Here is a 25392-nt window from a genome sequence, read left to right on the forward strand (position 1 = left end):
AAAGGAAGTCTGGGACACAATCTCTATGTTGCTGATAACAGGGACTTCACCGCCATAGTCGTGGAGGTGAAGGAGGGCCTCATAAATTTCTGAAGCGACCTCTTCAATCTGGATGAAAGGATGATTGACATTGTGAAACCATTTTGCAATCTGTCCCAGAATGCAAATATAGAGACTGTATTTAATACCATTGGCAATGATCTCGATCTATCAGAAATAAACCTTGAGTATCGAGATCTTAAGGGTTTGCCAAATATACACATTCTTCACGGAAAAATACTTGCAGAAAAATGAAATATTATGCCTCTTCAGCGAATTACAAAAATCTAGTAACTATTTTTGCTCGTATCCTTGTGGCTAAGCCTCACAGTGCTGATGTGGAGCAGCTCGTGAACTCGGATACCTCCTTGTAGAGCACGAAACGTGCCAGAATGAGTACTGAAACCGAGAACCTTTATTTCGTTGTTCACTATAACATGCCATCTCTGGCTGAATGGAATCCTCGGGAAGCAGTGCTCTTCTGGCTCCGGAAGTGTGAATGACGTACCCGCGATTGTCTGAAGCTGTCACAACAAGAGTACTTTACTGGCATATTCAGCCGTGGCGAAAAACAGCCCATAGGACAACGCCACAAAAACAAAGAAAAAGACATTCTAAGATACTTACTGTTGGCTGTTACGAGTTAATTTCTTATATCAATTTTGCTTAATTGTGCTACAATTGTTTACATTACTTGTACTTTTCTGTTTATTATAACTGCGTGTAACTTACACAATACAAATTTTCATGAATACAAGGCTGTTGCTTTCACTTGGTATCTGTTGTTGTCGTTTAACTTTTATTACTGCACATATTGGTTTATTAAAGTAGGAGCCAGCGATTTTGGGAGACGGATTTTTTTAATCTGAACTCCAGAGGGAGTTACTCACCGATGCAAGGTCGGCTGATATCTCTGCAGCAAGCAAACTGAAGCTGGAATGGGTAGGATATAAGAGTAAACATACAGGCTCGAGATCCGAGTGGACTTAGATGGACAGTCACTTCTAAAAACTATGCACATAAGCTAAACTATAGAGCTACAGTAGTCTATAATGTGTGCATGTACGTATATGAAAAGTGACCAGTTTCCGGCACACATTTTTCGAGATAATTCCAATTGCCGCTGCATAGTCTTTTCTCGTTACTATAAGATATGAATACAATTTATATAATAAAAAAACTATTCTATAATCAACAGACTGACTGATTCGTCAACTTAAATCTCCTTAAACCCTATACGTAGGTTTCTGTTCATCCTTAGTTAATAGATAAGACTGAGTTTTACGAAATACGAACATTAAGAGTTGGAAAATGGGAGGCAGTAATGATCAAAATGATTTATCGATTTATTTTTTTAAGCAGCCTTTAAATTTAAAACTAAGACTCACTCATAAAATTGGGTTAGACTATTCATCTCATCTCTCAGAATTGTTTCTAAAATGTGGGCTTATAAGGAATGTAAAAAAAAAAAATCAATTGCATGTACTCTCTTCAAATAACTTTCGAGTTTTTTTTTTCACTTCCTAACGGAGCAGAGAGGAGAGAGAAAGGGGTTGACGGTTTTAAAAATTCACTAAAGTATATTTAACTAGAGACGTAACATTTAAAATGAAGTTTACCCTTTACAATTTTGATTAAGCATTCTTAGATTCTTTAAATACCATCTCCTAAAGTACTGGTGAAGAGGCAGAAGGTAGTGAGAAATCTCATGTAATCCGATCTCGACGAAAATCGATATCTCTGGATCTTTGAGATCACAGAATACGAATAAGGTATTATTTTGTCCGGCTTTGTCCCTGAAGTGGTGGAGTGGGACAAAATGGGTGAAAAATTAAATTAGATATCTTAAGGGTTTTCGAGACGAAAATTACGAATAATACAATTTGTGCGAATTCAATATGGTAGTTTCAGTACTATGAATTATATTAAAAAAATAAAACATCGGATAACACAAAACGACATAAACACAGTTAACACATGTACAGTATTTAAGGGGGTAATGTAACACATTTCGATAATATACGTTTAGTAAAATCCAAAAGTGTAATTTCTACATATTCTGAATGAATTTTGTGTTGGAGTTTAGTAATTATAGTCATCAGCCAGTAGGTCTACCTCTAGATTAACAAACAACTTTTTTTTAGAATCCATAAAATATTTAATGATTTAATGTGAATGGTAATTATATTTTTCAATTTGTACAATTTGTGCAGGGAAATTGGTTTCTCCGATATTTTGTACGATTTTGAATATTTTAAAATGCTTTCTTCTCTGTTTTATTTACAATCAGTGTGTTAAGAAATTATTGCCCTTACAATATCCATTGCAATCCTATTTATTATACCTTTATATAAACCTAACTTCCGCGGCATGCAATTTTACCCAACTAACTAAATTAATATTTTGATCAATAAGAAGAATCGTAATTTTACTAACTTGAATTGGTGCACGACCAGTAGAAGATCCCTACATTATTACTGGACAAATCTTGTATATTGATATGGTAAGGGTAGGATTAGGCCTATATATAGGCCCATATGCAATGCTTTTTCCTTTTAATTTAGGTAATGTAGGAGGCTCATTGTAAAATTATTGCGAACGACAGTCATTTACATGTATTTAAGGTATTCTTTGAATCGGGCTGTACCGTGGTGTGTTTCATAATCATGATATAAGCTGCGTGTATGAAAATATAAACGACTCAGAACGTTATTGCCAGTCATTCATGCAGCGCTCACATAAACAATATTGGCTCGCCTACTGGAAATATCATCGAGGTCACCTGCCAAAATCGCTGCCTCTGGCTGTACATATGGTGACTTTCTCTCAATCTGTTATAATACAATGATCACAGCATAAACAGAAACAATATAAAAATCATCTTCTGGGCCGGATTTGAACCAGCGACCTATGGATTGCTGATATATTTCACACTTACTACAATCCACTGCGCTACTAACTGACCTACCAGAGAAGTTATAGATGGTGATTTTCTCTCAATCTGTTATAATACAATAATCGCAGCATAAACTTGGAACAATATTAAAATCATCCTCCGGGCCGGATTTGAACAAGCGACCTATGGATTACTGACATATTTCACACCTACGACAGTTCACCGCTCTACCAACTGAGCTATCAGAGGAATTAGATATGACTTTCAATCTGTTATAATACAATGATCATAGTATAAACAGAAAAAATATAAAAATCATCCTCCGGGCCGGATCTAAACCAGCGGCCTATGGATGATGTACTTCACACCTACTACAGTCCACCGCTCTACCACCTGAGCTACCAGAGTAATGACAGGTGGACTTTCTCTTCATCTGTAAATCATCCTTCCGGCTGGATTTGAACCAGATACCTGTGGACTGTGGATTACTGACATATTTCACATCTACTACAGTCCACCGCTCTACCAACTGAGCTACCAGAGGACTTGTGTATGATGGCTTTCTCTCCATCTGTTATAATTCAATGATCACAGTATAAATAGAAACAATATAAAAATCAACTTCCGGGCCGGATTTGAACCAGAGACCTATGGATTACTGACGTATTTCACACCCACTACAGTCCACCGCTCTACCAACTGAGCTACCAGAGGACTTGTGTGTCATATCTTTCTCTTCATCTGTTATAATACAACTATCACAGTATAAACAGAAAGAATATAATAATCATCCTCCGGGCCGGATTTGAACCAACGACCTATGGATTGCTGACGTACTTCACACCCACTACAGTCCACCGCTTTACCAACTGAGCTGCCAGAGGAATTATGTATGATGGCTGTCTCTTCATCTGTTATAATGCAATGATCACAGTATAAAAAGAAACAATATAAAAACCATCCTCCGGGCCGGATTTGAACCAGCGACCTATGGATTACTGACATATATTTGACACCCACTACAGTCCACCGCTCTACCAACTGAGCTACCAGAGGATTTGGGTATGATGACTTTCTCTCAATCTGTTATAATTCAATGATCACAGTATACACAGAAACAATATAAAAATCATCTTCCGGGCCAGATTTCAAGCGGCGACCTACGGATTACTGACGTATTTCACACCCACTACAGTCCATCGCTCTACCAACTGAGCTACCAGATGAGTTATGTATCACGGCTGTCTCTTTATCTGTTATAGTATAATGATCACAGTATAAACAGAAACATTATAATAATCATCCTCCGGGCCGGATTTGAACCAGCGACCTATGGATTACTGACAGATATTTGACACCCACTACAGTCCACCGCTCTACCAACTGAACTACCAGAGGAGTTATGTATCACCGTTGTCTCTTCATCCGTTATAATACAATGATCACAGTATAAACAGAAACAATATAAAAACCATCCTCCGGGCCGGATTTGAACCAGCGACCTATGGATTACTGACATATATTTGACATCCACTACAGTCCACCGCTGTACCAACTGAGCTACCAGAGGACTTGTGTATGATGGCTTTCTCTCCATCTGTTATAATTCAATGATCACAGTATAAATAGAAACAATATAAAAATCATCCTCCGGGCCGGATTTGAACCAGAGACCTATGGATTATTGACGTATTTCACACCCACTACACTCCACCGCTCTACCAGCTGAGCTATCATAGGAGTTATGTATCGTGTCTTTCTCTTCATCTGTTAAAATATAACAATCACAGTATAAACAGAAAGAATATAAAAATCATCCTCCGGGCCGGATTTGAACCAGCGACCTGTGGATTACTGACATATATTTGACACTCACTACAGTCCAGCGCTCTACCAACTGAGCTACCAGAGGACTTGTATATAATGGCTTTCTCTCCATCTGTTATAATACAACGAACACAGTATAAACAGAAACAATATAAAAATCATCCTCCGGACCGGATTTGAACCAGCGTCCTATGGATCATTAACATATTTCACATTCACTACAGTCCACCGCTCTACCACTGAACTACCGGAGGAGTTTAGAGTATAGACTCTCCATCTGTTACAATATAACGATCACAGGATGAACAGAAACAATATAAAAATCATTCTCCGGGCCGGATTTGAACCAGCGACCTATGGATTACTGATATACAGGGTGTTTCAAAAATACGGGCCACAATTTCAGGTATGTATTTCCCACATGTAGACAATCAAAATAGTTCATTACAACATGTGTCCGGAAATGCTTCATTTCCGAGTTATGGCCTTCACAACATTGAAATTCACCGGAACGTTTTTCTTTCCGCAGGTCGTCATTACAGAAGATATTCAAAATGTCCACCTCCTGCTTGAATACAGACCTCACATCGATGTCTCATTGACCTGCGAACACGATCCCAAACTCCAGGAGTATTGCGTATGTCCTCAGAACATGCCACAATTCGATTCCGAAGGGATTCCAAATCAGGCACCGGAGACGAATAAACCAATGATTTTAAATGGCCCCACAAGTAGAAATCGAGAGGGTTCAGATCAGGTGAGCGTGGAGGCCAAGCAATTGGGCCACCTTTACCTATCCATCGATCAGGAAACCTTCGATCGAAGTACCGGCGAGCGGTACGACTAAAGTATGCAGGAGCGCCATCATGCAAGATGTGAATGTGTTGACGATTGATCAGTGGAGTGTCTTCTAAAACATGAGGTATGGTTCCGGTGAATTTCAATGTTGTGAAGGTCATAACTCGGAAATAAAGCATTTCCGGATACATGTTGTAATGAACTATTTTGATTGTATACATGTGGGAAATACATACCTGAAATTATGCCCCGTATTTTTGAAACACTCTGTATTTCATATCTACTACAGTCCACTGTGCTTGACTCCGCATCTTAATGGGAGAAGATAGTAAAATTCGGATTTTTATTCCCTAATTGTTGAATAATTTTCTTTGTGTGTGTGAAAATATTATTGCTGCAACAACTGAAATTCGATTAGTTTTTGAAAAAAAAAAAAAGAGTCGAAACGTGATTACCAGCCTAAATTATACAAAACATTTTTGGTCCGCCAAAGTGAAATCTGAGCTTCTGGAACACTCAGAAGATCGGGAATAGTGGATTAGGAAGTTTTGTCTTTCTAGACATGACTATCATCTCGGTACCAGGTCATACGATGAAATGAAAAACATTAGTGTCTGCGTCTGTATGTAGCGAGAGCAAGAACAATTCGTTATTTTCCTTCAAATAGTTGTGATAGAGGAAACTGCTGAAAACTGCGAAAAGATTGACCGGCGTAAGTGAAAGGACCGGTCCTTGGTCCGACCCTCGAAAAGCCAAGTCAGTAAAATTGTAGGCCTACTATAATGAAACACATTTGGTGTCTGCTAAGAGACTGATGTCTTGCAGCTGTACCAGCTCGATGTGTAAGCCTGTTGTATACCATATCTGTACTAAATAAAATGTAATTCTAGCTTTGTGATTCGAACACGTGTTTGTGGAGAGACTAATCTCATTTATCAGAGCCTTGCAACCACGTTACAGTGTGTGTAATGTTTGACGTCACAACAAAATTCTATGGCAGCGGTGGGATTCGAACCCACGCCTCCGAAGAGACTGGTGCCTTAAACCAGCGCCTTAGACCGCTCGGCCACGCTACCACACGGCCAGTTCTTTTTAATAGCACTGCTGTACCGTGAAATCCATTAATGAAACAACTGTGTGGCATTACACAGTCTATACTAGGGCAGAAGAAATAGGCGGGTATAGCGAACCCCTCATTCACTACTCCGACTCCTATACCCCTCAGAACCTGCTTGGTTATGGTCCTGTCCCAAATAACTTACTCCTCTATTCACACGTTTTGCACTATAGGAAAACTTAAAAGAACAAATAAAATAACGTGATTTCTAGTAATTACAAATACCTGATTTACTGAATATTGTTTTGTTTAGTCAACTGTCCGAACACAGGTCTGAAACTCGTGACAACAATAAGGCATCACTAATGAGGTAACTAAGCCAGGAGATAATGGTTTATAGTGGCCAGTTCTCTTTCACCCTCCATTGCATACATCGCTGAATAGTAATATATTACACTAATCAGACTTTAAATGATGTTATCATTTATAATATTTCGCAAGTTAGTCATTTCACAAATGTAATAATAATTATTATCCTGTAATGTAAACCTAATACGAGAAATCAAATATGTAGCATTACACACAATTGAGGCCTTGCAAACCCAAAAGAGCTAAGTGACATAATTGTTTTTTGGGAAATAAGTAAAAACTGATTCATGCTTCAGGGTTTTAATATAACATGTAGCAAAAAATTATTAACATACTTTGAACCATGCTTTATTGACTACATGTGTTTTTTTTTTTTTTTTGGATTATAATTACTCATACACTTCACAAAAAATATTTGAAATTGAGATATTTGGAAAGAAGCTAAGTGCAACCTGATATTAATATTGAACAGGGCTAAGTACCGTGCAATCTTTCGAAACCATGCAGATTAAAGTTTGGCTAGTATTAGAAAAAAGTGAAAAATAAAGAAAAATTAATGTTATCAGTGCTACAGGATTGTTTCCGATCTCTGATAACGAATTTGAATGATATCATGTGCGTCAGGAGTCACACGACAGCTGAACTGTGGCACGAGGTGACAGACCAGTAGTGAGTGATTTCATAATTAGAGTGCACGGTGTATCACAGTAGCAGTGCCCAAGAAAATCGAGCCTTTTTGAGAGGGGTACATAACAACCCATTCCAGTTACCGGTACTTGAAAATAAAAGAAGCCTGCAGTAAATGAGGTTTCGTCATTTCCAAGAAAGACATCTTCTGTGTACTTAATAATTTTGGTAAAGCTGTAATGGAATAATTTGTATCATCTTGTGGGGTGCAGCGACTTGTGACGGGGGTGGATTTTGTTGCCTTTTCCACTTTGGAATTAATCCCTCCGGGCTTATTAGGTACACACAAGATGCCTTTCTTGGAAATAACGAAACCACATTTTTTGCAGGCTCCTATGATTTTCACGTATCTATACTTGGCACCGGAAAGGGTTATTATGTACCCCTCCCAAAAAGTCTCGATTTTCTTGGGCATTGCTACTGTGATACACCGTGCACTCTGATTATGAAATCACTCACTACTAGTCTGTCACCTCTCGCCGCAATTCAGCTGTCGGTGTGATTCCTGAAGCACATGAGGTCATTCAAATTCGTTATCAGAGTTCGGAAACAACCCTGTATTAATGTTCTTAGGTCATGAACATTGATGGCAGTAGACATACAAACCTTGGTAGAACCTTCAACTTAGGCGAAAAGGTGCGGAAAAAATTCTCGATTTTCTTGGTCTATGTAAAGAAGCATTTTCCGTAAGTTTTCTTTCTTCATAGCAGACAGAGCAGCTGTTGCCGGAAGAGCCTGAATTTGTATCTTGGCGATGTTTTCCATTGTGACTCCTGGCTTCAGAACTTTGTACGACTTGAAATCAGAAATTTCATTGAAACTCTCTCTGATTCCCACAACACCCGGTGCTGATTTCTCTACCATAATCCAAGTAGTGTTAGAGATTTTCAATTTAGATATGTTGATTGTCAGAGATGCTGCTTCATCGATGTCAAAGAATTTTCCTCCCATGCGGAAAGTCTTGAATGGTCTAGATGGTCTCGCTTCTTCAGTGGCTGTAGCAACGTGTTCCTGAACTTGATTGTTACTTGTAACCTTCCAACGTTGTTCTATTACAGCGAAATCACAATCTGCAGAACCAAAACTGTGACCTACCATGAGAAATTTGTGTTCCATCTTATCAGCAGACATCGGATTCTAGGGCAAATGCCTGTTTTGTTTCTTTAGGAGAAAAGTAAAAATAATTATTAATATTTGTGTTTAATGGAAATTGAAAGGTATTCAAAGAGTTTTATAGTGCCCTAAAATGCCCTAAAACGGTTATTAGAGCCTAATTTGTTAATATTCGCCTAAAAATGCCTAACTCACTGTAAAGTTTCGCATTTTACTCTTACTTTTTATAATTTATACATGCATTCACTGCGAAATTTAAGGCATTTAAAAAGTGAAAAGTTTGCTTCACACCGGCCATGAAACCATTGATAAAGGAAACAAAATGTTTTGAATCTCACGGCACTCGCAATAGATTTCACCGAATTTAACATGTTTGGAGGCATAAATGCCGACAAAGAACCAACCTTAGTTTTGAAGCAGGCAACAATCACAACATGTGCTGCTACCGATTCAGAGATATACTATACTATAAAAATGACTGTTTTCGGTCTGAAACCGATTAGCTGTACTGCCCTTCAGAGTGTCATAAAATCACAATTTTTGGAGAAAGAGTGTTTTTGAAATATTTATGAAAAGTCGTAAAACTGCGAATTAGTAGGGTAAACCGTTACAAAATATTTAAAAGAATGGCCCTCCTAGTGTTAACACTACCAGGAAATGCAACAATAAGTGGAACTTTGTATTTTTGTCCAATTGAATCTCAATAACAACGGTTCATTTGAATGCTCGTTAACAGTTGCTCTTTCCCTCACCTTATTTGTGTTGAGAAGTTTTGAGCGGTAGGACGTTTTCCTGTGAAGTTTAACGCGATAATGCCGAAAAATATAAGTGCAAAATCTACATTGATCCGGCAATGGCTAACAGAATATTCAGAATTCACTTATGATGGAAAAATAATATTCTGCAAGATTTGTAGCAAACAGGTATGTAACAATAGTTGAAATATATAAATTCTATTAATTTTAATGAGTAGGCCTATAATATTTATACATTGACTGAGCTATCCTGAAGTATACATTAATTCTTTTTAAGACCACTACACTTTAACCTTTTAAATTCCGATAGTTAAAGTATTTGCAGGTCATTAAAATTTTGATTGTTCGAACCCACTAACTTTGTGATAGAAATACGGCAATACAACAATTAGGATTTTATTTTAATTCAGTTTACTTTACATTTTTAGATTTCGCAAGAAAAGAAGTGCCACCTAAAGCAGCATGTGCAAGGAGCGGCTCATAAGGCTAAAGCTCAGCAGAAAAATCAACTGCAACAAACTTTACTAACACAGCCTACTTCATCCAATCTCAGCAGCAATTTCTATGCTGATTTAACCAGAGCGTTTGTTGCTGCTAACATTCCCTGGAATGCAATTGAAAATCCGGTTTTAAGACAGTTTTTACAAAAATACTGCAAACAAAATATCCCATCTGAGTCGATCCTAAGAAAAAATTACTTAGACAGAATATACAGTGAAACTTTAGCTTCCATTCGGGAGGATTAGGTGATTCTTACATATGGGTCTCTGTGGATGAAACCTCAGATCCTATGAATAGGTATATAGCAAATATGGTAGTAGGAAAACTTAGTCGATTCCACACCTCGTATGTGTTAAGGAACTTTCGAAAGTGAATAGCTAAGCCATTGCTTATTTTGTAAATAAAGGCCTACAGTCTTTATACTCAGGTAATATAGACGATTCTAAAGTCCTGTTGTTTTGTACTGATGCTGCCTCATACATGGTTGCTGCAGCTCCACTTCTTAAAACATTTTATCCTAACCTCACGCATGTAACCTGTCTAGCACATGGCCTTCACAGGGTTTCTGAAACAATCCGGAATGAATTTCCTCTTGTCAATTCGTTTATTTCTAACACAAAAAAATGTTTTTGTAAAGCCCCATCCAGGATTTCAATATTCAGAGAGAACTTTCCAGATATCCCACTCCCACCTCAGCCGGTTGTTACACGATGGGGAACCTGGATTCAGTCAGTAGTGTATTATTCTAAGTATTTTAAAGAAGTGGTCACAGTTATTGATAAATTACTTGAAACTGATAGTGCAGCGTGTGTGAAAGCAGTGAAAGATTGTCTGAATGACTCACGAGTGAAAAACGATATTGCCTACATAACATCAAACTTTTCTTTCATACCTGCAAGCATTGAACAATTAGAACGTGAAAAACAATCTCTTTGTAGCCAAATAGCAATAGTAAAGGAAGCTGAAGTGAACATACATTCTGCTTTGGGCGAAACTGGGAAAAAAGTTAAAAATAATTGGGACAACGTATTAAATAAGAATGTAAGATTTTCATTGTTGGAAAAAGTATCAAGAGTGATATCGGGGGAAAGTGTAAATGTTCCAGTAAGTATTGATGTTTCTATTGTACCTAATTTAAAATTTGCGCCTCTCACATCAGTTTCGGTTGAAAGAAGTTTTTCTGCTTTCAAAATGATTCTCAGTGACAAAAGGCAAAGGTTAACTGTGGAGAATTTAGAAAAAATTCTGGTGGTGTACTGTGCAGATAATTATAATAAAGTCTGAGCATGGAACCGAATTTCAATAACTTAAAATGAGTAATCTTGATATCAATAATCATTATTTCATTAGTTTCAATATATTAAATTTGTGCAGCTCTGTTTATAAATGTAATATAATATTCTTTTTTAATGTTTAAACATACTTTTTTGTGCGTATTTTAGTGTATAACTAAAAATTTCAGTGAAAGAAATAAGTATGATACCTTGATGTGCCTAAAATGCCTATTTTCATTAAAATAGAGCCTAATTTTATAAATTTTGAGCTTATTTTAGGCGCCTAAAACTGCAATTTTTAGTGCCTAAAAATCCGATGTCTACGTTATCAGTCATTCCCATGGTAATGAGATAAAGGTACAGAAATATCATCATGCAGTTTTTAAACTGACCGCAACAGTTGTCACTCCAAATCACCATCTTCTTCTTGGACGTGATGAAATCCGTTGATTGCACGCAGTAAACACGATGCCATCTGATTTCCTCCACCAGAGATACATGACATCATCTGAAGTATCTTGAATGTGGATCAATGAACCAGTAGATATAATAATATATTTGGAATATAAAATAAATACATATGAAATAAATATAATATTAAATTATGTTGCCTGACCTTGTCTGTTTATTTGAAAGTAGGTTTTATAGAATATGTTTACCACTTTCAGTTAAATATGAGTTCCCACTCACACGAGCTTTGTGCATTAACTTCTTACGGGAAACTTTTATTTGTGTTTCGTCATTAAATGCAGCAGGTTCCTCGATCATTATTAGCAAAACGTACGCCAAAAATACAACAAAACAGTTACTAGTCCGCCTTCCACTGAATAGAATCAGCCGCACATAGCTTCTTTAAAATTGCAAAGGAGTCTTGACATATATCCTGTGTCATTTTTTGGTCACTGTTGGAACTACTAGAAATTGGTTAAGAACATATCTCTTTTAGCTGTGCATTGGCGCTGGTTCATAGGTTACTTAGGTGTACAAAACTCAGTTTTGAAAAATGTGTCACTTAGCTCCTTTGGGTTTGCAAGGCCTCAATTATTATTTTGTTTTTATGTGTTTTGAGAATATTGTATTGAAATTAGTAACTACTAAATAATGTTTATACAGTTATCAATTTTGTGAATCATGAGGAAAATAAAAATTAAAGTGCAAAAAATTAATATATTTTACTATGTGTAGAAAATGTGCACGTTATTGTAACATGAACGAGTTTCGTAATAAAAAAATACCGTCATTTTCCATAACTATGGTCCTGGAACACAACTATGGTCCACGATACAACCATTCAAAGAACATTGTAGAAGTAACATAGACCGTTCGTAGATAGGTGCAGTGACTTCACTTCAAACTACAGTACAGCAAAAATATAGATAAACGAGGTGGTACTACGTTATGGAGTACAAAATTTGAATGAATTTTATGTTGGAATTTAGTATAGTCCTCAGCCAATACCTCTAGATTAACAAACAACTTTTTAGAATCCATAAAATATTTAATGTGAATGGTAATTATATTTTTCAATTGGTGCAATTTGTGCAGGGAAAATTGGTTTCTCCGATATTTTGTACGATTTTGAATATTTTAAAATTATTTCTTCTCTGTTTTATTCATAATGTGTGTGTTAAGAAATTATTGCTCTTACAATATCCATTGCAATCCTATTTATTATATCTTTATGTAAATATAACTTCCGCGGCATGTAATTTTACCCAATTAACCAAATTAATATTTTGATCAATAAGAAGAATCGTAATTTTACTAATATGAATTGGCGCACGGCCAGTAGAAGATCCCTACATTATTACTGGACAAATCTTGTGTATTGATCTGGTAAGGGTAGGATTAGAGAGAAGAATCCAAAAAGGATAGCTGCCCTTGAAAAAGGGGTACCGAGCGGTAACAGCACCTAAATTAATTGTAGATCAACAATATTCTATTTTCAATTTAATTTTTTCTTTATTATTTTTTTATTTACTGTATATGCAATGCTTTTTTCCTTTTAATTTAGAAAATGTAGGAGGCGTATTGTAAAATTATTGCGAACGAAAGTCGTTTACATGTATTTAAGGTATTCTTTGAATCGGACTGTACCGTGGTGTGTTTCATAATAATGATATAAGCTGCGGGTATGAAAATATAAACAACGACTCAGAATGGTATCGCCAGTCATTCATGTAGCTCACATAAACAATATTGGTTCGTCTACTGGAAATGTCATCGAGGTCACCTGCCAAAATCGCTGCCTCTGACTATACTGCACAAATTGTGTATGATTGCACACTAAAAAAACTCTGGCAAGTATGTACACATACAGAAAAAGTAATGAGCCGAGTCTTGATGGCAGTCCTGTATGTAAGCGAAAAGTTTCGAAAGACTATCCACAAGTAGCATATGTAGAGACGTTCTTGTTTATTGTACATGCGCAATGCATTGTTTCTGTAACTTACTAAAATTAGGTGACCCATTTCTTTTTTCTGGAATTGTACAGCTGTGAAAAAGAAAAAAATAAAGTAACCGTTCTCTAAAATCTAAGTTCCCTTCGGGTATCGTCGCTACAATTCGGAGACAGGCGATATTACATGTTATTGGACCACTTGGCCTGATATCTACAGTTATAATTATTACAGTGTCCTGCTTGTTACTATTGTAGCGTAGTGATAGCGTTCTGGACTGGTATTCATGATGTGCGCCCGAACACAATCTAGTGCTTTTTATGCTTTTTTGTTTTTAAGAGAGAAAGAAAGAGAGAGAAAATAATTGCTTTTGTATTTTTATGACTGTTTTTGTAATTAACATTAGGTTCGTGAATGTATTACGCCATGACTTTGTCATTATTTACTATGACATTAGTTATCTGGTTGAGGTTTTTTCTGAGGTTTTCCCTCAACCCAATATGAGCAAATGCTGGGTAACTTTCGGTGCTGGACCCCGGACTCATTTCACCGGCATTATCACCTTCATCTCATTCAGACGCTAAATAACCAAAGATGTTGATAAAGCGTCGTAAAATAACCTACTTAAAAAACTATAACATTATGGCTTCAAATGGAAAGAAAGAAATATTTTATTCTCAAGAAAAATATCTTTCGTGGCATAAACAAAAAAAACCTACTGGTGTCTGCTTAGAAAATTTCAACAATTAAAAATTAAACAAAACAAAAAGCCACGATTCAATATTTAGTCCATCGTCATCCCATCTAGCGTCCACTCACTATCTACAAAAGTGAAAACTTCAATATATAAACTCAAGCACAACAATTGAACTGCAAATAAAAATGACAATCGATAAATAAAGCCATAGCAACCGGAGTATCAACACGCGAAACAAAAATGCTACTTACTAATGCATCAACCCACTGTATTTTTTTTCTAACAAGGCGTGGACCAATTACATATTTAGTGTGTGGTTTATAAAGAAATTTTTATATGTTACTTCTACAATAGGCCTACCGGTATGGTACAGAAAAGAGACATTAAAATATTTTACTTTATAACTTTTTGAAATTTAGTTGGTAGATCAACTGCAGCGATCATCAAAACACTGCACGATCGGGCAAGCGTCTCTTACTCGCGGACAAGACACAGTCCTAGAGTGCAACCGTCGCTGCTGGCGGGTATGCTGTCTCTCTATCCCTTGTGCACGACGGAGTAGAGTTCCTGACCCTCCATGCAGTCTACCCATTTCAGCGAGTGCTGACGACCACTGATCTACTGTCAAGGAACGGAAGGTTGCGTGTTCAGTTCCGGTTTTCTCGTAAAAACTAACAGGATGGCCTCGCGGTCTATTAAATTTCCTGTCAAATTGAGTATCAGGCCTTTTAGGGGTAAAAGGTGGTCATAGCATGGTGCCGATCACATCATCTAATTCTAGTCATGAAAGTGTAGAACTCAACCTCCATTTCCTCTATCGCTTCATGGTCTCTCAAGGTAAGAAAAGCAGATACTGCGTTCTTGTTAAGCATTACAGTAAATATTTACCACTAAGATTCTTACCAAAACGCAGTAACTAACTAAATTATAAGCATTTTATAAGGGTTAATCTTTAGAATATAATCCTTAGCGAAAATGCAGAATATACTTCATGCTTAGCAAGAAGTGCAATGTCGACAATGAAGTTGCTGCATTTGCTTAGCTTCATGCGGATACTGCATTTATGCTAAGGATAGTAAGGAAATATTTGTGCATGCTACATTTCACAGCTGTGATTTCCCTTTTTGTAAAGAAAAGACTGCATTTTCAATAATAGAATCAGTTATAGCTCACCGAGCTGAGAAATTTGATATGCATAATTTAGTATTCATTTTTCTGCAATTACTGCGTTTATGCTTAGGAAGACAGTACGGTATGCAAGGTGAGCTACAAACCAGGGAACGCAATAAAGAAGCGTGCTATAGTGTTGTTCAGTTTTCTTAGGTGGTAAGTGCTTTAGTCATGGTGCAGAAATTAAGTACAGAACAAAGAGTTTTCATTTGTTGTAACTTTATAAAAAACGAATAGCCTATTCACTGTCGTAGGGTATTGCGGAATCGCTTTCCTGGGATTGATCCGCCTAACAAATCTACAGTTCATAAAGTAGTCAACAAATTCAAAAGTACAGAAATGGTACTAGATAAGGAAAACAATCAAAGACGTCATGTTTTAACAGAGGAAAAGCTTGATAATATAAGTGCTCGATTAGAACGTTTGCCACGAAAGTCTCTAAGTTAGATCAACAAGCAGCAGTCAGCTATGGACCAGCACACAAAGCGACAAAACTACTGAAATTTCGTGTATACAAAAAGACAAGTGCAAGTCTTAGAGGACAGGGATTCGCAAAGGAGAATACAGTTTTGCACCTGGTTTCCTGATTTCGTAGGTGTCGGAAATTTAAGTTCGCAATTAATGTTTTCCAGTGATGGATCATGGTTTAGCATGCATAACCGAGTGAATGGTAAAAATAATAGATATTGGTCAACATATAATCCAACACTCACCAAAAACTGCTACATGATTCTAAGGTCGGAGTGATGTGCTGTGAGTGCGATTAGAATAATTGGTCCAATTTTTTATACGAAACAATTCTGCCCGGTACGTATCTGTAATTTTGGAACAGTCTTTTCCTCACTTGACTGAAGACGCATATGTTTCAGCAAGACGGGGCTATAGCTAATACAGCTCGGACTTCATTACGTGCAATTGTTGACGTCTTTGGTGACATAGTAATAAGTGCAGAATTGTGGCCCGCGAAGTCCCCATATCTAACGTCCTGAAATGTTTACTTGTGGGACACTTTAAAAGAAAGAGTTTATCAATTAAATCCGGGGAACATTAGCTGAACAATACACAAGGAGAAATAGTCAACATTTCGCAAGCAGAAATGCAACGTGTGAATGAAAATTTGTTACGACGCTACAATATCCGTCTCGAAGCACAAGGAGGACAATTTCAACAGATTCTGTGAAAAGATAAGTAATGTTAGACCGTTCACAATTTTAATTTGTAAAGTAATGGTACTAAGTTAGCCTCGTCCGCTCATCCGTTTTTTTTATACATAAGAATGTGTGCGCATTGCGTCGTCCGCCGACCGAACGCGGACTGGAGTGTCGGCAGGCCAGAGACGTGTGTCTGCTGTCATGGTGTCGCTGAAAGCGAGACCAGGTAAAATGACGGCTCTGTAATAGCGCCATGAATTCAGTTTATTTGTACATATAATGTAGTTATAGACATAATTCGTATGTTCATACAACCGACTTGTTATTTTGCAACCTCGAGATATTCTTAGTTTACGCACCTCTCCAGTGTTGTTGACTGCGAACTGCTGTAACATCTGCAGCACCAGTAGTGGAGTAGTTAGAGAGACATTAAGATGTGCTAGCGCTGTTGTATCCATTTCCTGTAAATAATACACGTGTATGTGAATGTATAAAATAGGCTTATAAATACTATTCATAAAAATTTAAAGGTCTTTCTGTACTCTCTAAAATGTTCGCCATACTCTAATTTTCCTAAATTTCCAAAATATTTCTAGGAAGGTACAGTCTTAGAAAAAAGTTTTGTCGCACAGATACTTTATAAGTCCCAGAAAGGAGGCAGTGCACATGATCATACAACGAAACAAAACTAATTTTATTACCTCAACTAGTTCTTCTCTTGTGACCAGGTCGCTCGTCCTCTGATCATGCACACTGCCTCCTTTCTGGGACTTATAAAGAATCTGTGCGACAAAACTTTTTTCTAAGACTATAGGATGGTTCATTTTTCAGGACAAAAGTAACACCTAAGAAAATAAGATATATCAATGTAATATGTGGGTTTCGAATTAAAGACTTTCAGTTAGAAGCAGTGTCCTGTTATGCCTTCATCACACAATAGGGAAGGTCACAATGTGTAGACAAATGCAGTAAGAATTTTAGTTAGGTCTAAGTGATAAATTTCTGTGCATAAAACGAAAGATATGATCAGAACTAGGAAATTGGTACCGAAAGTGTTAAGTTGTGTGAGCTTAGACCATATCTCTACGCAATGAAAAGTTGTAGCGCAATGTCAGTGAACCAGAACGAGACACATGTACAGCCAGGTGGTAACCAAACTTGTGCTCCAATCGTCCACGGCCTTAGAACAAGAAAACAATAAATGAATAATAAAAGAAACAATAATTTGTAATTATAAATTTCGTAACTTCCAATCTAAAATAATTTACCCATGCATATAAAAATAACATACAAAGATACAATTATGATTATACCCTCATTGTTAATAAGTCTAGAGCAGTGCAAAGGGAGCAGTTGTTCGACACACCGGCAACAGGGCAAGGGTTGTAAATTCACCTTGTGTACCTGCAGAGGTCTGACTCTGCGGTACACAGGATAGCTCCAAGCAGTAGGTACAGCGTAGTAAAGCAAACGTCAGTACTGAAGGAACATAAGAACAGTTCGGTTCTAGTGTTACGATGCCTAAGGCGGAGCAAATTCGTTCGGCAAAGTTTAAGAGACTTAATTCCGAATATGGTGATATTTTTGTTAATTGATTCAAGCATAAAACAAATTGGAATACATTGAATCGAATTATGGGTTTATTCCTGATTGTATAACAGCTTTAGAAAAGTCTGGTACAAAACTGGTTGATCAGATTTCCCTCCTGCGAAATATCTGGAAGAAAGTGACTCAAGTAGACGATAAAATTGGTAAAATAATATCTGCGAAAATAACAAATAAGTTGAAAAAAATGGTGGATATTATAAACTCTGAAAGATTAGTGACAGTATTTGTGGAGATAAGGATTCCTTTGAAGACTAACAGAAGTTGAAAAAAATGTTTTACAGGATTTTACGTATGCCCCATTTGTCTCAACAGACGTAGAAAGAAGCTTCTCCACATATAAGGCCATGCTATCAGATAGACGAAAATCGTTTCTGTTAAAATTTACAAATGTCATTTGTTGTGCATTGTAACAATATTTGGAAGAATTCTGATAACGTATCACATGTGCATTAATAAATCACACTCATTGTAAAGAAAAGGAAAAACAAAAAACAATTTTTCAAGTGCTTTTGCGAATAGAATATCATGAACCCGTTACAAATAAACAGTGATTTTGTTTGCGTTCTGTATGAAATCATACATGTATACAGTATATTATTTGTTTAGGATGAAATGGTTAAATAGTTTTGTAATTTTGAAATCTTACTAAAGTATCTGTAGGAAATTAATTGCAGAAACGTTAGGGAACTGTGTCATTTCTATTGTGTCGTCTGTACGTCAACACATCGTGTACATGACCGTCGCTTGTACACAGGGAACACGCCGAGTAGCGCCGGAATGGAACCCTTGCTATGATGCCATTCTGTCTGTCATGTGCTCCGTCTGCACCGCTCTATTAAATAACAATGAACATTTGCGTTTTATCAAAAGAAATACTCCTTTCATGTTCAGAAAAAGAAAACAATATTTGTACTCTGAAAATATTTGTTCTAGTCACAAGACGTTACTGGAGCAAATCTGAAATATGATACAGTATTTCTTACTATCATCAAGTGAACAGCAACTTCGTGAATATAATAGTGTATCTCGTATGTGGCACATAATATTAAATCCATAATCATTTTCAAGAAAATTTGTCATTTCTATTGTAATGACAGCTAGGAAGTTCGTATAGTAATAAATAATTCTGATGTTGAATGAACTTGGACTGTAACGCAACCGAAGGCATAGTAGCACGAAACGTCAACAGACGAGCAGAACAAACAAGTATTGACGGCTGGTAAATAAACTTTGTCTCTCAACCAACATTTAACAAAGAATCCAGGAAAACAATAAACGTGTTATAACTTCTGTTTGCATAATTACTTAATAACAGATGAGTTTATATTTTTGGAATCATGCGTAATATTAATATTACGTAAATAATACAATAATAACAGAATAGCTCACTTTGTTCAGAATCTAAATATTAATATAAATTAACAATATTCTTGAAACTATTCACGATTGCACACAACTCCACAGAATGATACTATGCGTTTATGTGCATTGCGTATCGTCTGTAGCGAGTGGGAGCAGCGCGAGGCGCGGGTGACATCTATACTCCAAGCTGTACTCAGCTGAAATATATTGCTTTGGTACGAATTTCCTACGTATGGATAAGATCAACAAATAGATAAACGACTTAGGTAAATAATGAGAAAATGATTGATGAAGCACGTAATATATTTATAAATATTATAAACTTGTATACGAATATAAATAATTAATTAAACTCATCAACATATACAGTATAATTTGAACTGGTAATGAAAATTACGGGAAAACGGCTGAACGGATTTTAATGAATGACCCGTCATTTTGAAGCTTGGCATCCAAGGATTTTCAGAAAAATAGTAACTTTCAGTGAAGCGTTAGTTTTCCTACATAATTTTCCTATTTTTCAAAATCCATCTTTCGTCAGCTTTGAGAACTAATTGCACTGCAGAATAAAGTAAAACACACACTACAATAAATCACAGCCGTGCATAAACAATGGGCTGTTATACGAATGCCATGACCTGCAGGATTGTTGACATATTTAGAGTTCAAATTTAATTGGTTATTAAAAACTTCAAGACTTACAAAAAAGTAATTTACAAGTCTGATTCTGCGGTGTGTAATTTTCTGAGTATAGCTGTGTATTGGATATTAAAATCTACAAAACTTGAGATGGTTTGATGACATTATTACTATCAGAAACGAAATATTAATATAGTCAATGCCATCATGTGACTATTTTTCATTAATTATACATATTAATGCTATGTTGATGATATGAAAGTGAAATGTTTTGGGGTTATATACAGTAAATAGCTGTAGAGAATATATTACTCGTAAATAGGTCTTCATTTCTATAATTTACTGAGTGGCGGCTATTATATATTTTATATTTTATATATATATATATATATATATATATATAAACTACAAAACGTACGTGAGATAATAATATTGTTATTAAAAATAAAATATTTTTATAGTTACTAATCAAGTGGGGTTGGGTCTTTTTCGTATACTTAATGGTGGTGTAGTGTAGATATTCATATGCGTCATTCTCTTCAGTATTGGCTCGAGAGAGCGCAAAAATTACAGTTCCTAAGGAAAGATCAAAAGGCATTACTTACTGATAAAATAAGAGGCCTACAAAATTTTGTAGTCTCCCGACCATTTCAGCAAGATCTCTTAGCAGGTTAAAATGATTTTACCCTCTACATTTCAAGCTCTACATCTAGCAGCTATACCAAGATGCTATATCTATTGTTCGAAAGCATAGAAAACTTGACTTTTTTAACTTTCACCTACAAACCACAATGACCTGAAATAGCTATTGCTTTACTTCCACTTCCACTGATCGTCCTGACATTGTTACTTGCGTTCTTGAGTTGAAACTCAAAAACTGAAGGTGAATAGGTTCAAGAAAAAGTATTTGGCATAAAAAACAAAACATTCAGAGGGAGTATAGGCTACATCATTATTATGGAAAGAAATAACTTTCAAAATGTCTGGCATTCATTGAAAATAAATCTGAAAAAAATTTATTTAAACGTCTAATGAACTTAGTTCGCAGCATTTGCTGCACAAGCCACTAGTTTTGTGTATTTGTATCGGCGGACGTTTTTGGAACTAACCCTCCGATCTAATACCTGACAGCATTTTCACTGTAGAAACACATTGCTGGTGGGTTCCCCAGAAAAGTGCATTCGAACATCTACTACAAATAATTTAACAAAACCTGTCTTCCAGATATATTTGTTTACATAAGTATGAAATTAGTTCTAAAGAAAATGTAAGTAGTAACGACAGTGCGGCGATGATGGTGATGATGATGATGATGATGATGATAATAATAATAATAATAATAATAATAATAATAATAATAATAATAATAATAATAAACAAGAAGCACAATAACACTAACAACTGTAATAATTTTAAAATTCCAGAATAATAATCTTACATATAAATGAAAGTGAGCAATATGGCGATGAAATGACCTTCACTAACATGTTTTTATTTGTAGTTTGAAATTCATCTCAGTGATTATAGACATTGCACTTGGCAAGAATCAAAGTAAAATATATATAAAAAATATAGGCTATGGATGGCAGACAACTCACCTGAAATTACTTGTACATAAAAATGCTTGTTCTTGAGTTGTGATGCGTGCACCGTCGACTTCGATGTTGTCAATAGACCAACTGTATTGATGTTTCCAATGCGAAGTACCATGATGTTGTTCATTTGGGTCAACGAGCAATGTGATAAACTGCACGACATTTAAGATAGTAACATTGTGGATGATCTGAACTCAGCAAGTAATTTATGTTAGAGGATTTTTACGGCAGGTATTGAACTTGTTCGCAGTAGGCCATGTGGATGAGGAAAATTGTCGGATGTTAAGTGCTTTTAATTCCAAATAATTTCTAAACAAATTGACATTACAGTCCAGAACTGCATAATTTATTTCATTTCCGTTATTACGTATTGTAAAATAATTTTTGTTTTGTTTTGTTTTAGTTTTTATAGAGACATCCTTCAATGGCCTAGAATTAATCCCAAACCGAGTCCTTTCTTTTTAGACAAACAGAAAAAATCATAGATAATGCACAAGCCGCGTCTGTAACTTAATGCTAGCACGCTGGCCTTCCATCCAGACGGCCGGGGTTTGATCTCCAATCTGCTTGTGATGGAATTCATGGTGGAAAAAAATGTTGTAGAGGGTTTAACCGGGTTACTCCAATTTCTCACTTTCATTTTGCCAGAACTCTGTATTTTTATTTCTCTTCATCTCCATCTGCAATAAAAATAGGCTGAGGTGAAATCTTGGGGGTTAGTGAGAGTTTCCGATGCTGATATGAGTACTGTGTGAGGCTGCGGGCCTGGGGTTTATCAGGTGCTCTTCTGAAGAGAAGAGTGACCCTGTCAGAGCTGAGGCAAAAAGTAGCTTATCGGATTTCCAATATAGCTTTCAAATTTTCAGAATACTAGCTAATTAAAGAAATTATACCTCTGAATAGTTAATTCTCTATCTGTAACATTCTTGTATTCTTAAAACTAAAGAAAAAAAAATGTATTTTGGAAACAACTTCAAAGTAGTGTAACTCTGAAAATATTGAGAATAAGATCCATGTTTATATGAAATTTTTCGCTCAAAATGTCTTCGGAAATATGCTTCCGTAAGTGGCGGTAACTCTTCGTGAATCATCACTCAGGCCCCTAACTGCCCATTGTGCAACTCAAACCAAGAAATGGATTCGGAACACCTCAAAATCTGTGCTTCAGTGGCTAACTATGATAAAATCTTTGAAAAATATTGGGGTGCAAGAGGTCAAATGACTTTATTGTCAAACGCCTGGCATTAGAAAACAACAACAACATATATACACATGTATAAACACCTTATTTCAGAAAGGAACTGAGTTACTTTTCTACACTTTCGAGAAAAAAAAAAAACATAATAAAATGTTTAATTTTTAGTTACCGATATACAAATTACGCTTTGGAAGCATTGTTTACAAGTGTGTAATGCATATTTTACAGTATTCAGAACGAAAATTGAGCCAGTTTATATCCAGAAAAATGTATTTAATAATCACCGACAGAGGGTTCCTTTCTGCAATAAAATAAAAGATTGGAGATATAATGATTTTATTTTTAATTCAAGGTTTCATACCAAAAAATGGAGCATAGGTTATCACTTTTCAAAATACATGTTAATACACACCATTTAAACTGTAAAAAGAAAAGATCAGGACTTCTACAGTTAATGCTAATTTTGCATAAATAAAAGTTATTTCATGTACTTATTTGATACTGATTTAATCACATACAGGCAGTAGAATTATGTCATCATAAGACTTTCTGAATTCGTATGGTACATACAGGGTGAGTCAGGAGGAAAGGAACATGGTTTGAGGGATGAAAATATTTGTGATTCTTATCAAAACAAGTTTAAATGAACGTCTATTCTTAACGGTTTCGGAGAAAACTAATGGAAACAATCAAAAACGAGAAAAGTGCAGGTGATAGTAAGTTAAAACATTGTTACCTTATGTTCTGTTTAATTTTATTGTGTACCTTTCTTTACAGAACATGTTCAAAAAGTTCACCGTCAAATTCAATGCACTTTGGAGTTCTTATAGACGGCTGTTATGTTGGTAATCCGAGCTGATTCGGATATTGCTTTACTTAAGCACGATCATGTAAAATGCGAGCGAGAAGTTCGTCCCTTGTTGCCACTTTGCGGTTGTAGACTTCGTTCTTAAGCCAACCTCACACACAGTAATCCAATGGAGTAAGGTCGGATGACCTCGGTGGCCAGGAAAAGACTCCACCGCGACCAATCCAAAACCCCAGGATACATTTTATTGATCCTACTATAACCTAATGTCGATTTGGTTGCATTCGCATGTGAGTGCTGATGAAGGACATGAGACTGACGCCCGTGATTTTCAAACAGCTGTATGTCAGATACTGTTAAGAACAGGGCATATGTTCATACAAACTTTTTTGTCCAGAATCACCAATATTATCACCCCTCACATCATGTGACTTCCCTCCTGACTCACCCTGTATGTCAGTAATTTCTTCTTGTCTTCCATCTTGGTCTTCTTGATGGCTATATGATTAGCTGGATATGCAGAGGTATTGTACAAGTAAACATCATGACCAATTCCTTTGTATAAAAGGAATGTGTTACAGTAATGAAGTTGATTATCTCCAGAGCTCAGTGTGTGAACAAATTCTGAAGTCAGGATGACACCTTTCCTTTTAGAATTCTTATTGAATTTCGCTGGAGCTATTTTATTGAGCACATAAATGCACAAATACAAAGGAAATATTATAACAACAAAGATTGATATATTTTATTGTTGCGTTATAAATTTCTGCCTTAGGGAAATACTCCCTACAAAGGAAATGTTACATTTCTCTCCCGATTTTGATAACCTAGAAACCAACGTTTACTCCTGGTCGTGGAAAAATGTGATTTAGTTCGTAGAAGAGAGACAGATTTAATTTCACCAACTTTATATTACAAGTGAACAAAATACGAGTAGGTATAACATGTTCTACAACTACTCAATCTTACTATGATGAGAAAATCATGTCTCTTTTACTCTGAACAATCTTGTCCACTCTTGTTTAATATTTTACCCTTTTAGTCTCAAATCTGGATCAACACGACGCAGATTCCTACGCTTAGTATTCATATAGCCTAATTAGATTTCGAAATGTTTTTCCATAAATATAGGTGGAAAAAGGGAACTGGATAACTGTCAAAGCACGACTGAGCAACATTTAAAAAACGCACAGGCGAATCAATAACTTGCAAATCAAAGTAGCGATCTTCATTTTTAATGGTACCTGTCAATGTTATCAATGTTCGCACAATCGAAACAAAAAAGCAACAGTTGCAAAATGACAGCACCTCTGCATAAGTGTAGCATTGTCGAACAGCGCTCCGTTGTGTCATCTTTCTAAGCAAGAGGTCTGGCAGCAGAGGATGTTATAAATCAGTCGGTCAGTGGAGATGATCACAGAGGCAAATATGCAACGGGTTGACGACTTG

General features: G+C 36.1%; 1 protein-coding gene and 6 non-coding genes across 7 annotated transcripts in view; all 7 read right to left on the reverse strand.

Annotated features, from left to right (window-relative positions):
- LOC138706159 (putative ankyrin repeat protein RF_0381) overlaps positions 1-22612 on the reverse strand; it is a 44766-nt gene extending 22154 nt beyond the window's left edge. The window contains exons 1-2 of the mRNA XM_069835150.1: positions 21941-22612; positions 17093-17194 (exon numbers count right to left, since the gene is read on the reverse strand). Coding sequence (XP_069691251.1) covers positions 17093-17191 — 99 coding nt within the window. The 5' untranslated portion in view covers positions 17192-17194; positions 21941-22612. The remainder of the gene's footprint in view (positions 1-17092; positions 17195-21940) is intronic.
- TRNAY-GUA (transfer RNA tyrosine (anticodon GUA)) lies at positions 3896-3991 on the reverse strand. The gene is made up of 2 exons: positions 3955-3991; positions 3896-3931 (listed from the first exon to the last, which is right to left on the reverse strand). It is a non-coding gene; the product is annotated as a tRNA-Tyr (tRNA).
- On the reverse strand, positions 4238-4333 carry TRNAY-GUA (transfer RNA tyrosine (anticodon GUA)). The gene is made up of 2 exons: positions 4297-4333; positions 4238-4273 (listed from the first exon to the last, which is right to left on the reverse strand). It is a non-coding gene; the product is annotated as a tRNA-Tyr (tRNA).
- TRNAY-GUA (transfer RNA tyrosine (anticodon GUA)) lies at positions 4410-4505 on the reverse strand. The gene is made up of 2 exons: positions 4469-4505; positions 4410-4445 (listed from the first exon to the last, which is right to left on the reverse strand). It is a non-coding gene; the product is annotated as a tRNA-Tyr (tRNA).
- On the reverse strand, positions 4752-4847 carry TRNAY-GUA (transfer RNA tyrosine (anticodon GUA)). The gene is made up of 2 exons: positions 4811-4847; positions 4752-4787 (listed from the first exon to the last, which is right to left on the reverse strand). It is a non-coding gene; the product is annotated as a tRNA-Tyr (tRNA).
- Positions 4924-5016, reverse strand: TRNAY-GUA (transfer RNA tyrosine (anticodon GUA)). The gene is made up of 2 exons: positions 4981-5016; positions 4924-4959 (listed from the first exon to the last, which is right to left on the reverse strand). It is a non-coding gene; the product is annotated as a tRNA-Tyr (tRNA).
- TRNAL-AAG (transfer RNA leucine (anticodon AAG)) lies at positions 6555-6636 on the reverse strand. The gene has a single exon. It is a non-coding gene; the product is annotated as a tRNA-Leu (tRNA).
- Positions 22613-25392: the final 2780 nt, after the last annotated feature.

Source organism: Periplaneta americana, chromosome 9 (genome assembly GCF_040183065.1).
Source record: "Periplaneta americana isolate PAMFEO1 chromosome 9, P.americana_PAMFEO1_priV1, whole genome shotgun sequence".
Classification (NCBI taxonomy): Eukaryota; Metazoa; Arthropoda; class Insecta; order Blattodea; family Blattidae; genus Periplaneta; species Periplaneta americana.